Source organism: Pocillopora verrucosa, chromosome 5, assembly GCF_036669915.1.
Source record: "Pocillopora verrucosa isolate sample1 chromosome 5, ASM3666991v2, whole genome shotgun sequence".
Lineage (NCBI taxonomy): Eukaryota > Metazoa > Cnidaria > Anthozoa > Scleractinia > Pocilloporidae > Pocillopora > Pocillopora verrucosa.
In genome coordinates, this window is record NC_089316.1 from 11,008,382 (window position 1) to 11,021,070 (window position 12,689).

At 36.9% G+C, this 12,689-nt stretch overlaps 1 protein-coding gene and 1 long non-coding RNA gene across 2 annotated transcripts; both read right to left on the minus strand.

Annotated features, from left to right (window-relative positions):
• Positions 1-1,321: 1,321 nt before the first annotated feature.
• On the minus strand, positions 1,322-2,909 carry LOC131780417 (uncharacterized). Its single transcript, XR_010717445.1, has 4 exons — positions 2,848-2,909; positions 2,192-2,285; positions 1,826-1,950; positions 1,322-1,388 (listed from the first exon to the last, which is right to left on the minus strand). It is a non-coding gene; the product is annotated as an uncharacterized lncRNA (long non-coding RNA).
• A 4,369-nt stretch (positions 2,910-7,278) lies between these two features.
• Positions 7,279-11,083, minus strand: LOC131780443 (N-acetyltransferase 8). The gene is made up of 2 exons (XM_059097051.2): positions 10,831-11,083; positions 7,279-8,308 (listed from the first exon to the last, which is right to left on the minus strand). The coding sequence occupies exon 2, from the start codon at positions 8,302-8,304 to the stop codon at positions 7,630-7,632; it is 675 nt and encodes a 224-aa protein (XP_058953034.2). The 5' UTR covers positions 8,305-8,308; positions 10,831-11,083; the 3' UTR covers positions 7,279-7,629.
• Positions 11,084-12,689: the final 1,606 nt, after the last annotated feature.

A 12,689-nucleotide genomic window follows, 5' to 3' on the forward strand; every position in this document is an offset into this window, starting at 1 on the left:
TCATGAATATTTAGAAGGATCGAAAAGTATAAGAAGGAAAGATTGATCTCTCCGGAAACACACGTAATCGCACAGCGTTAACCGATAATTAATTAATATTAATTTAGGCTACTGAACTGAAAGCGACATATCACAGTCAACATGAATTTAATGTGATCCTACCGAGTCAATAAAACTTAGTAAACGCCACTAAGTAAACAATCTGAGATGAGGAAATGGATGATGAATTCGATACCGACAGTAGGGCGACGAGCAGTAAGAACAGGTCGCTTCAACTACAAACAAACGGCTCCTTTAAGAGCCACCACAAAATAAAAAAGTTTATGACCAACATGCTGTACCCTGAGTTTATTTTATTTATTTTCGCTCGGCTTATAAACCAATTCGTGCTCATTTATCATTTTTCTAATAAGTCGAAAAAGTTTTGTTTTAGGAAAAATCTCGGCTATAGGCCGAACCCTCTTCTATAGATCAAATTTTACTAAATATTGGCGTGAATTTGTGTAAAAATCGCTCGGCTTATAGCCAAATAAATACGGTATAATAGCTGTCCACACGGATTGACTGGCCAAAAATAAATTCTGGCAGGTGGCGACTTATTCTGAAACATGTGTCCTAAATCCTTTTCAGGGGAAAAATATGAAAGAAAACGTTTTTTCTACAGGTGGTCGAGGGGACCGCTAGCACCGAGTATACCTCAGGCTCCTTGCGTTAGGCCCAGCATTCAATGTGCGGTGAGCCACCAATTAGCTAGGTAGAAACCCATTCAATTTAAAGTGAGCCATTCAATGGTGACCCATCCAATTTGGTGAGCAATTCAATAGTGAGCCATTCAATTTGGTACTACTAATTTTAACACAATCCACCCGCCAAAGTTACATACCATAAACGTATCTTCTTTGAACAAATGTTTGCGATTCGAGATGATCGATATTTGTTGCTGAACTCTGACTAATTCTAAGACAGGAGACGTACCGTTCCTAACACATTCGTGACAAAAAATACTTTTCTGCTCTCTTCAATACATTTTTGTTCTACAATCTTTGATACGTTTTTGCTTTGTGAAGACATTTCTTTGTCTTTCATTAGTTTTTGAGATAGTGGCCAAGTTTGTGCGGTCAAGATGGCTTGATATCAGCCTCGTTGTTTTTTATGCTGTTATATATGGACCAAGACGAATTTTGAAAATATTTGACCCCTCTACGCCTGTGGTGGGGGGGGGGGGGGGAAGGAGAGCGCTGTTGGGTGATTTAAAAAGACAAGCATCCAGCGAACGACATCAGCGTTTTACATGCTTTTATTTTATTTGGTCAAAACGACTACAGTTTCAACTCGTTTACTGATTGAGAGAGCTAAATAGCCTCATGTCATATGGAAATGACTTCTCACTGTGAAAACAAAATGAAAGACGAGAGTCAGGTAACATAAACGCAACTTGTAAAACAAAGCTATCGATGAATAAATATCTCAAACTAAAAGCTAGTAGACCACTCGCATATACCTGCTTCCCAGCTAATGTGCTTATCGTTACTTTGATTTTGCAAAAGCTCCTTGTGATATGTTCCATTTTTTTTTTGATTGGCTAATGATTTTGTTTCGATTCTAGTAAATGGTCATTGTAACTCGTGCAACCCAACTGCACCAAAAAAAAAACCATAGTGGGCTCCCATGGGTTCTTTTTGGTCTCTTTCATTGTCCTGATTGGCTTTAGTGATGGCTCTAGCTTGGTCTTACGGGACTCAGTCGAATCTCGCTTTAAACCCATTTGACCAGTTAAGTTGGTTGGTTCGTTTTCTCTGCAATGTGACACTTATAGAAACCTCACCATCTGACAACAGACTTCCCACGGTTGGAAACAGGAGTCACCTGTCGGGGGGAGCCCAGAGGAACAAAACGGTCCTTCCTCACAATCGAACATGCATGCCAGTCGCTTCTCCTGATGGTGTGTTTCTGCTGATAAACGAATGAGTTTAGCTATAGATTTTAAGATTATTTGAATACATCCAGTTGAGTTGCTCTGACTGAATCTTTTAAAAAAGATAACGTGGCTTTACGAATAAAGAACGATTTCTTAGACTACTGGACGAGACTACTGTTTCTTTTTTCCACTTTAAGTTCTCATTGGCTGATAATAACACATACCTTTCTAATAATTGTGATAGAAAAAAACAACACAAGAAAAGCTCACCACCTTCAAGCGAATCATCAAGGATTTTTCCGCCCAAAACCATGCCACTTAACAACACAAAAATGAAGAACTTTGCTAGAATAGACATCTTGAGCAACTACAGAGAAAAAGATACATTCAGCAAACAATTAGTCACTCCCTGCATGAACACAAAACGACAAACAGATGGGCTAGCTTAGCCAAATGGGACAGTTGCAAAAAGTACTTGATCCGTTTTACGCGCTTATTTGGTCGATCTATGACCCAGCACTTGGTAGAAGGCTTGATATTCCATAGCTGCGTATTTATTCTGCCTGCAACAACCAATCAGGCTACCAAAGCTTCTCCTCTGAACGTTTCTGAGAGTCTTGTTAATTTATTTATTTATACTTATTGAAAAGAAAATTCAGGAACACAAAAACCGACAGAAAAACAAAACCACAATGTTCCCTCCCTCGGCTTCAGAGCCGGGTCAGAGACGACGTAATTAAAAGGTTGCCCTTTCGTTAAATCTTAACCTTTTATTTGTTATTTTACCGTTTGCCATCGATTGAATGCGTTTTAAAGGAAACTAGCTCTTGGGCGTTATCCAATATATCAGTCTAAAACCTGGAATCGCCAGTAACACCGTTTTAGCTAAGCCATGGGAAAGTTAGGGTAAATTCTTATATACACTTAACTGTTAAATGTTTTCCTCACTTGTCACAGGAACGATCAACTCAAAGTCCTCAAACTTCCTTCAATTGAAGAATAGCTTGTGGAGAACTGGGCACTTCGGTTTTATGAGTGAGGTAGTGGTTACCAGGGATACTTGATGGCGAATTAAGAATGCTTCTATGAAAACGGTATGAGAATAACGCATCAAATATTTTTGCTGGAAGCTAGGAACAGTTTTTTTTTGATCGATCAATGACACATGTTTCCATATTTTGCTTCGATGATAGCATCATACGTACTCCAAATTAATGTGGGTTTTTTTTTTCCAGTCGCAAGAACCAGTCACCATGGCATGTACATCCCTTTGAATACATCCTTAGTTTAAGCTTTCATATATCTGTTTGTCAAAAACGAGCTAACAGATCTATAAAGTTGTCGTTAGTCTTATACATGTAAGAAAATAATAATCTTGATAAGCCGATTTCAATTCGAATTCATCGTGTCTTGCGGCTTTTTTTTGGCATAAGTATGCATTTTGTAATCACTTACTCATTTTGTTAAAACAGCTGCGGCATTTTGTAATAAATACGACCTACACACTTCGTAATTAGAGCTCCGACATGTAATAATCGTCCGTCTACGCAATTTGTAATAACATCTTGACGGAATTGTACTAATCTCCACTTTATCATAAAAGCATCTAAGCAAAAAAGAAAAAAAAATTATATTTTTGAATTTAGTGACGAGATATGACTATGCGTAAATTATTTCAAAATGCGTGGTTATTACAAAATGCCGCAGAACACACTGACTTTGCCGCACAGTTTCGGGCACGTCTAGTAAAAAGTAAGGTGGACGTGGTGTTGCCATTGATGGCAATTTCTTGTGTAGAGAAGATTGCAACCTAAAAAGCAATGAACTCCCGAAAATTAGCTTTTCTTCAGTTCTTAATTGTGATACTTTTTTTCCACTTTTGATATGGCTTGAAGAATTATAATAGAAATGCAAAACAAAACAATACAAAAAAAACAAGCTTTCAACATAGGAGATCAATTGCGTAATGAAAGAATTTTTCTCAAACATAAAAGTTTTTTTGTTTCAGACTCGATCTAGCTCTTAATTTCAATACATCGCTTCTCATCCTTAAGGATCTTGATTAGGGTTTTATTGTATTTTTTTTCATTTTTTTTACCACAATTTTGACCGACATAACAAACAGGTGTTATACAAATTGAAAACTCATGGTGATATCAAAACCTATCTTTCCATCAAAATCATATTAATTCAATTTCCCTAAAGGATCTTACGTTACTAAAGGAAATTAGTTATCTCCGAGGAAAATGGCGTTCTGTTCGGGAGGTACTTTCTTGTGGCATTCTTTTCGCCTAGAATATCATGTTTAACTTGGTTTCTTTGATAGATTTCCACTTCTCAGCAAATAAATAGCAAAGCTTGTAGACAGACAGGTTTATTCGAGGATGAAGGGGGCAATTTTCTAGAGAAACTGCGGTGCTGCGTCGTTGGGGAAGTTTAAAAGGATAACTTAGCTTTATCAACTGAGTTGATAACGTAAATTGAACACCGTAAAGAGTTAATAAGCAGACGTTTTAAGCGTTATAGCCTTTTGTCAGAGCGAATGACACAAACAGTCTCACGTCAGTGTAAAGAAAAATGCAAGAGCTATTTCCCAGTCAATTTACTTAAACGTATAAGAACTTAAACTTCTCGTCATTTATTTTTTATCCCTGAAGGGAATCAACATTATAACGTATATAACATTCCTAACGTACTAAAAAGAATCATTTCCTTTTACTGAAGTGTAATACACATATTCTATTTCTTTCAAAATGAACAGAATATTTTCAACAAAGCTTCTTTTGCTGATCAACAATGACCCCAGATTCAGTTCAACTCTGCTGACATTACCTATTGGTTTAACAAAACGAAACTGCAGGTATTTAAGAGCTTTATTATTTAAGAAGCGAGAAAACGCACTAAGAACCCTACAATGTGCCCTGGTAAGGGACTGGTCATTAAACAACAAAAGGGGGGGAGGGGGGGATGGTTAATGGGAGGTTGAAATAGTGTAGCTCCATTTTCTGCATAAAAAAAACACACACACACACAACCCACGATTTCTCCATTCGCTGTGACGAAGGGCTAACCCTCGAAACGTCAACTTTGAAACTCCTAACGAACAATAAGAGGACGAGTAAACAAAGAGAAAACGCTGTAAAATCCAAAGATTTTAATGGAATTTCTCGAAGTGGCGACGAGACAAGTGAAATAGATCGGAATGATAGTTTTCATTCTGTGCAAACTATTGAATATTATAGAGAAAAAAAATGTTTTAGTTAAATTTTGTTTTTTGTTGAATGAGTGCTCTGTGTCAGAACCCACCCCAAAAATTTTCTCGACTGGAGAAGCAATTTTACCAAGATATATCAGATTACTAACGACGACGAATGGCAGGCAATTTTTATTTAAAATATTACACAAAATAATCATTATCATAAGAGAACTCAAGAAATTTGATATTGCAACCAACGATCATTGCAATTTCTGCTCCAGGGCAGATTCCATAACGAACACATTTCTAGAGTCTGATGTCTCTATTTCAACATATTCAAATAACATAAAGGAATTTAACGATATACACAAATTGAATGTGAGTCCTCAGGACAGAAGTTCTTATTCAATTGAATTGATGAAATAGCTTCGTTGACCTCCATCCAAAAGCACAGACTGGATCTTCTCTTGCTTCTTATGGAACAATATGATTATTCGTGTAAGGTTTTTTCTGAGAACCCCAATATTCTTGAACTTCAAACCAAACTCCATACGCAATGGAAAATTGAACATTGTTCATTGACTTGATTTTGCAATTTTCCCCGGCTTATTATAGAAAATAATGTAGCAATGCAATAAACCAAAGGTGGGTAATGTCAAAGCTGTAAATGTTGCAAGTAGCGTAAGTAATCGAATTATATAGCAAGTGGCTTTACTAATCATACTTTTGTGTAAGTAGTCTAGGGTTAGTATGTTAACTATTACAGGCGTTTGCGCACTCAGATTGCGTCTCATTGCCGGTAGCGTTATTTTCATTGTGGCGGTGGAAGCGGCAGAAATTGGCAAAATTTGACGGAACATTCTGCAAAAATTAATCCGTTCCTTTTTCCTTTTACCATAGGTAAATTTAATTTGATTTATTCTGAACGTGTAGAATAACTTTTTGTACGTATTTGTCGCATATTCAGTGGTTCTCATGGACAATCGCAATGACTGGTTTTTTTTAGTATGTAATTTAAGACCGGGGTTTTCGAGAAGGTCAAATTTGATGTTCGTCGTAGTAAGAAGCTTTTCAAAGATTTGGATGACCGTTTTGACCCTTCTTGAAAAGCACTGACCAAACGCTCTCCAACGGTGCTCGATATGTACAAGATGGTCCTTGCACGATTAACCAACGCGCGACTAACTGCCGCTGTCTGTCGTGACAATTTGAGCTTTCGAAACCCTTTCTCAAAGATTTGTGCGATAAAAGCCACTAATGTGTAAATTAAGAACCTTCATATCTTGCAAATTTCCGTCTGAACTTTCGAGGGAAAATCCAGGAGCAGAGTCTACAGAATATCAATTTCATGTCTCATTACCTCATGTGGGACGTCGAGGGTCTGGTGCCAGCTTTATAGGGGAATGCTTGGGGTGCATAGGGAAGGCTAGGGGTGGGATGAAGGGCGCTGTGTGGTCGGAGAAGGAGCACCGACATCCTGAGTTGTTGCTCAAAGAGTTAGGATTTTTCTTCTCCTATCGTACGTATCAGGCTTCACAAAATAGGATAATAAGAAATTTACTAAATAACCTCTCTTGAAATTATTATCATGTAATATTTCGTTCTGACGGACCCCTTTTATCAAGAAACCTCTAAATGGCGAAAAAGAATTCTGGAGGAAGCCATAGGGGTAGGTTTCACTCAAATATTGCATCTTCCTAAGAGACCTAAATGGCCTCTTCAATAAGTTTACACATGTAATGTTTGTAGTTGTACCCTGTTCTCTGCCTTATTTAAAAGTATATTTATTCTTTGTTAAGAGAGGGTGGGGTTTGTGGTGCATGTGACTGGGGATGGGGTGAGGGTATTTATTACTCTTCCCAAGATTTGAGTCAACATGCATCCATAATTTAATACCCAGGCCCTTTTCGGCTCTGCTGTCAGGGTGAGGCAGGACTCCCACAGGGACCTTCTAGGCATTTGACATGATTGATACGCATTACTAACATTATCAATGCACCTTCAATATGTAAACTGTACCTGTTTGACTTCTGTTAACTAGTAGTTTGGAATGTGACGGCAATGTGATTGTATTAAGGCAACAACTCTGCTTTGATCATTGATCACATCATTATGGTACAAATCTTGATCAAGGATATCTCATAGACAATTATAACACAATTGTTTTTTATTTTCCTAATATTTATTGGACCTCTTTCAAGATTCATTGCATTTAGACTAAGTACTTATGAAAGGCTGTGTTTCCCTTGTAACAATCAGTATTTGACAAGAAACACAATCATTTCCAAGGTACAGCTATGTTGACTGGGGGTGGGATGGGTGGGGTGGTAGAAGAAAGTTGGCATGGTTGCAAATAAAAACTTTGACCCATGTCACCTTCAATTCTTTTCCTTAAAACCTAAAAAAAAAACCATCTGAATTGCCACCTAGGAAAATGGCCTGGAGTAAAGAAACTTAACCTGAAGGTGTAATTGAACTTGCAACCTACATTTTTAAACCTTGTGTTTTGAATCTATCAGAGTTCAAGTTCAAAAGACATTATTACCATGTCTTTAAATATGAAGTTGGTAATGATAGGTTTTTGTTCTATGAGCTTAAAACCAAACTTCCTATAGAGTCTGACAGCTGGTCCTTGAGCATTTGAAGTTTTCAAAACAATTTTCTCAAGACCCTGCTGCCTGGAGTGCTTAAGAAGTTCTTCAAGCAATTTGCTCGCGACTCCCATTTTTCGACAAGTTTTGGAGACAGACATTCGCTGAAGCTCTGCTATTCCTGGTTTGTGGTCTTCATTCTGAATGAGTCCCACCATTCCAACAATTTTACCATTCCATTCAGCAACGCACATGTGACAGCCTTTGTTAGACATGTAGGTCTTTTCAATGTCCAACAAGTCTGTTTTTAGGCAATGGTTGATGAACTTCCACATTTTAAGGTAGATAAAGACATACAAAAGAGCCCATAAAACAAGAGAGAGGAACAAACATGCTACCAAAAGCATGATAGACCACCTTAAAGAGGCCATGACAGCAAAAATGGTTACCATGGTAATGTACCAAAACAGATTTGAAAAGATAAGATGGGTGATACTGCTGACAAGTTGCTGCATCCCTTGAGAAAAGATCTCTCTGCATTCCTCATAGTCTGGACTGTGATAGGATCGGATTTGTAGATGCCCTTGCATTTTGATCATTTACCTGAAAAAAAATTTTCATTGACTGAATCTTTTCTTAACAAGACTGTTAAAAGAAAAGAATTACATTCAGGTTTCAATCAATCTTTATGACACCATTGCAACACAAGCAGGTAATAATTAACAACTCTTCACTGAAGTGGACATGGCTTGTGGTGGATATTTACCAAGCCAGACACTGAGGTTTTTCTGTTAAACAGAAGACCAAAGAGCCAATACAAAGTAAAAACCATATTTTTAAATTAAATTTAATAACACAACTCAATATAAAATAGAAGGAAACTACATTGGTACTCAGCCTTAAAGTATTTAAAACAAACAGAAAATTAATTGTAATAACCTGAATATCAACTAAAAGCTTACTTCTTGTCCACCTCTGTAATTGACATACATTGTGGCAAATAACTGGTTAACAATTACAAGTACAAGAACTGGTTAGCTTGGCTAAAACTGGTTTGAACAATTAGATTGAGCATCTTTAACTAAAATTCTTATGCAACAAACATTGTAATAATTATTGCGATGTATTATTGTGACATGTCAATTTAAATATAACATATGAAACAGTGTGTGCATTAAACTTAATTATTACACATTCAATGCACTATCTCTTTTCTGATTGGCCAAAAGCTTACACTGAATTTTCAAAATCAGTGTCTGGCTATATAATAATTATGTCAAGGATGCTCAAGGTCATGGGTAGTCATGTTATATATGACTGCGGTGCATGATTTCAAAGGGTAATCATGTCAAATTCACATGCTTTGTGTTGCTTGATGATTTGTATATTTTTACATGTTTAGAAATAAATTATCAGTTCCACTTACTTTCGTGACCATTTTTTCCCCTTATTCAATGTATGATGAAACATATTTTCAGATTCGGTTTCTTTGATAATCAGAATAATCAAGGTCTTAGTAAGGGTTGATAACCCCTAACTCGACCTTGATTATTCTGGATATAAAAAAAACCTCATCCAATCATTGTTTACAATTATTTGTGCTGAAACAAATTTTCAGTGAAACAGGAGTGAGGAGTTATTTTTATTAGTATACACTGAAACAGTGAAATAACACAACACAAAAAGATGATCTTAACTCATTTATACCTGCAACAATTTCAATGATATCACCTTTGGGTAAAAATCCTATGTGTGTTGCTCAGAGGTGAATTAAGCATAGGATATTCAGAGTTTGAGTAGCCAATCAAAGCACGCCTTTAACCATATCCACTGTTTAAGTATATATTAAATTTGAGTATTAAGCTTTTGCATAGAAATAGACCCATTCTCACTGTGATATCCATACATTTCTACAAGTCAATAATTTGACTTCTTCAAGGAAGAGCATATATTTAGCAAACTTTGTGAAACATTTGACTGCCATGGTGTGAACTTCTAAACTGTTTGAAAAGTTCTCTATACAGGTGAGGTGCAGCTTTGGAAAAGCATAATAACTAAGCTGCCCCATTTCCTATTTGTCAATTTGAGTAGCACTCTGTTCACAGGCATGTGTTAATTTTACTGGGAAAAGTCACAATTCAAGCAATCAGCCAGTTTATTGCAAACAGAGTAATAAAATTGAACTGCTATCTGAATCTAGTAGTGTGTGAAAACAGCTTAGGTGCAGACTGAAAAATTATCCTAATTGCAAATTAAAGAATGCCTCATAGACTGGAAGGGCTGGTTATTTACAGGAGGTCTAACCCAAACCAAGGTATTACGCAATCAGTAGGCCTCAGGCTTTCTCCATAATAGGGTTGATTTAATTACATAAAGGTTTGGGCTCCTATTAACACTGCTCACAAAAATTAATGTACAGATAAACGGTTCAGCTTAATTTGACAATTGTTTAGGAAGCGGTTTTTTTAAACAACGACTAAATTTTGTCTTAATAACCCGGCCGTGGAGTTAAACTAATTTTCTGATAACCATTTTCAATCATCTGGTGCTATCAAAACAAATAAACGAGCGATTAGGTCTGGGAGTAATCGTGACTGTTATCTATTTTGGTAATTGCCCAGGAGAATTGTAATAAAATTACGCCACGACTTCATAAAACAACAGATACGGACGGCGGCTTCAGCTGGTTGTCGTTTCATACCAGAGACTCGACGTTAAAGTTACTGAACGAACAAAATAAAAATGAAAAAGGTAAAAGGAAGGAGTAAAAGAATTATTCAACGGTTCGCAACTCACTGAAGACAGGACCGAAATGAAAAAAAGACATTACATTCCTCTTTACGTGCGTATGTGGAATGGGTGGCTCGCCATCAAATTTTACTTAAACCGTCGCAGCACGTAATCTGAAAGTTTCATTTTTGATACCTTATAAGATTATGGGACTGTGTAATTTTACTTCTTTCGAGCAAAACGATCGGAATGACCGCAATCAAAATCAGTACCGAAGTACACATTGACGTACTCTGAGCATCGTTCCGAGTACAAGTTGTACCGTTACATCATTGATACAAACTGTTACATAGCAAACAACTATCCCGAGACTACCACATTAGAAAGCTACGTACCTTTATCATTCAAGAGCGAATATCGGTCTGTGCAAGATGGTTGTCCCCCAATGAACCGGCTCGCGAGCGATCAGTTGCCCCAGCAGATAAATAGCCTTGCCAAGACAATTTGAGGTTTTAAATTTCTTTGCCGGAGGACCGAGCCATAAAAGCCAGTGATATGAATTCTAAATCTCCAAGATTTCCCGAGTCGACCGGTAAGAAAACTAGTTAAAATTGACTATGAGACCTCGAAAGTCTGGTTCGAGCTGTGCGGGAGATTGATCGGGTATGTGTGTGTGTGGGAGGGGGGGAGGGGGGGGAGAAGCACTTAAGCCGAGTTGAGTATCGAGTTGTTTCCCAAAGGGTTACAATTTTTTCCTCTCATATTATATCAAACTGTTCAAATAAAACGATAAGACATTCGTTTTTCATGTGTGTGTGTTGCTGAACCCAAGTTTTTTCTGCATCTAACCAAGAGTGCATTTTTTGTTGGGGGGTGGGGGGGGGGGGTTGGGATGTTAGGATGAGAACATTAGTGCCCAGGCACTTTTCGATTCTGCTGTTAGAGCCGATCGATGCAGGGATCTTAATAGACTGACCACTTTTGAATCTGAGCTCAAGACTTAAAGAGTTTTGATAATGTGGCTTAGATTTCTTTGAAATGAACTTTGATTGATATTCTATACTTATCATTTTATTATTTAACTTTCAAGCGCTGTAAACTGTTGTGGATGCTTTGTAGAAACTGTGCCATATCAATATTGAATATTTTTATTATTTACCAGTTATTTCAATGTATCTGTTTGACTTTTATCCTTTGGCAGTTTGGAATGTCTACTTTAAAGGGAGTCTCATTTTTCCATTCTAACAAAGGAAAGTCCTGCTTTTTATGTGACCATTTCAAAGATTCACTGTTGTAAGATTAACTCAGTGAGAAAGGGTGAGTTTTCCTCGTATTAATTCAAGATGAGATGTGTTTTGTGGTGATCCCAATATCGCATGCAAAGGAAAATGAAAGATAATTTAGTCGTTATTTCCTGCAACGTTCTTTCATTATAAAGAATGAGAATCGAAGCAAATGAAGTTCACCCACAGAGCTTTGGATCGCACTAGATTCATTGTTATTGAACAAATAGATTATTCACGATGGTAAAACTCGGGTCAGACATGCCTGCACTTAAAAGACGTAACGCTGAAGTATAATGGTCACTTTGAACCTACAACTTTTCAACAACAACAAGCCTTTTGGCAATGACACGCGGAATGATGAAAGAGAGGTTTAAATGGGTAAAGGAATACCTTTACGTCAATATCATGTAAGGCAAATTCTCCCGTGATGCTTTGTCGTTGATTCAGCTTTTCTTTGAAGAACAATATTAATGATATGAAAATTCAAACCTGGAGAATTCTATGAGGGGAGGAAATGACAAAGGGCGATGTAAAACGGCGGGAGCCAATAAGTTAGTTATTGTGAGAAGCGCAGAAATAGGCTTTCCATATTTCATTTATAATAATAATTTATTTCAATTATAATAATACTTCACTTACTTTTTCCTTAAGTATAACTGAAAATATTTGTTTCTAAAGTATGTGTTTTGTTTGCACCACTTTGAGTTACTACTACCAATGGTAAGCTACTGCTGACAAAGTCTCGCAAAGTAGCTGTTACTGTAAGAGATAAAAATAACAATATCCGCTTATTTGTATTTTGACGGTCAAAAACTGATAATATATACCTAAAGTTATTCTATTAGCAAAGTGTGATCACTCGTCTGAAATATTTAACCCTTTCAGCAGGGATCAGTTAGAGTAGAAGTGTGAACCCCCACATTTCGTCATTTTCGGTGCAAAAAAAATTCATCTTTCAGTTACGTAGT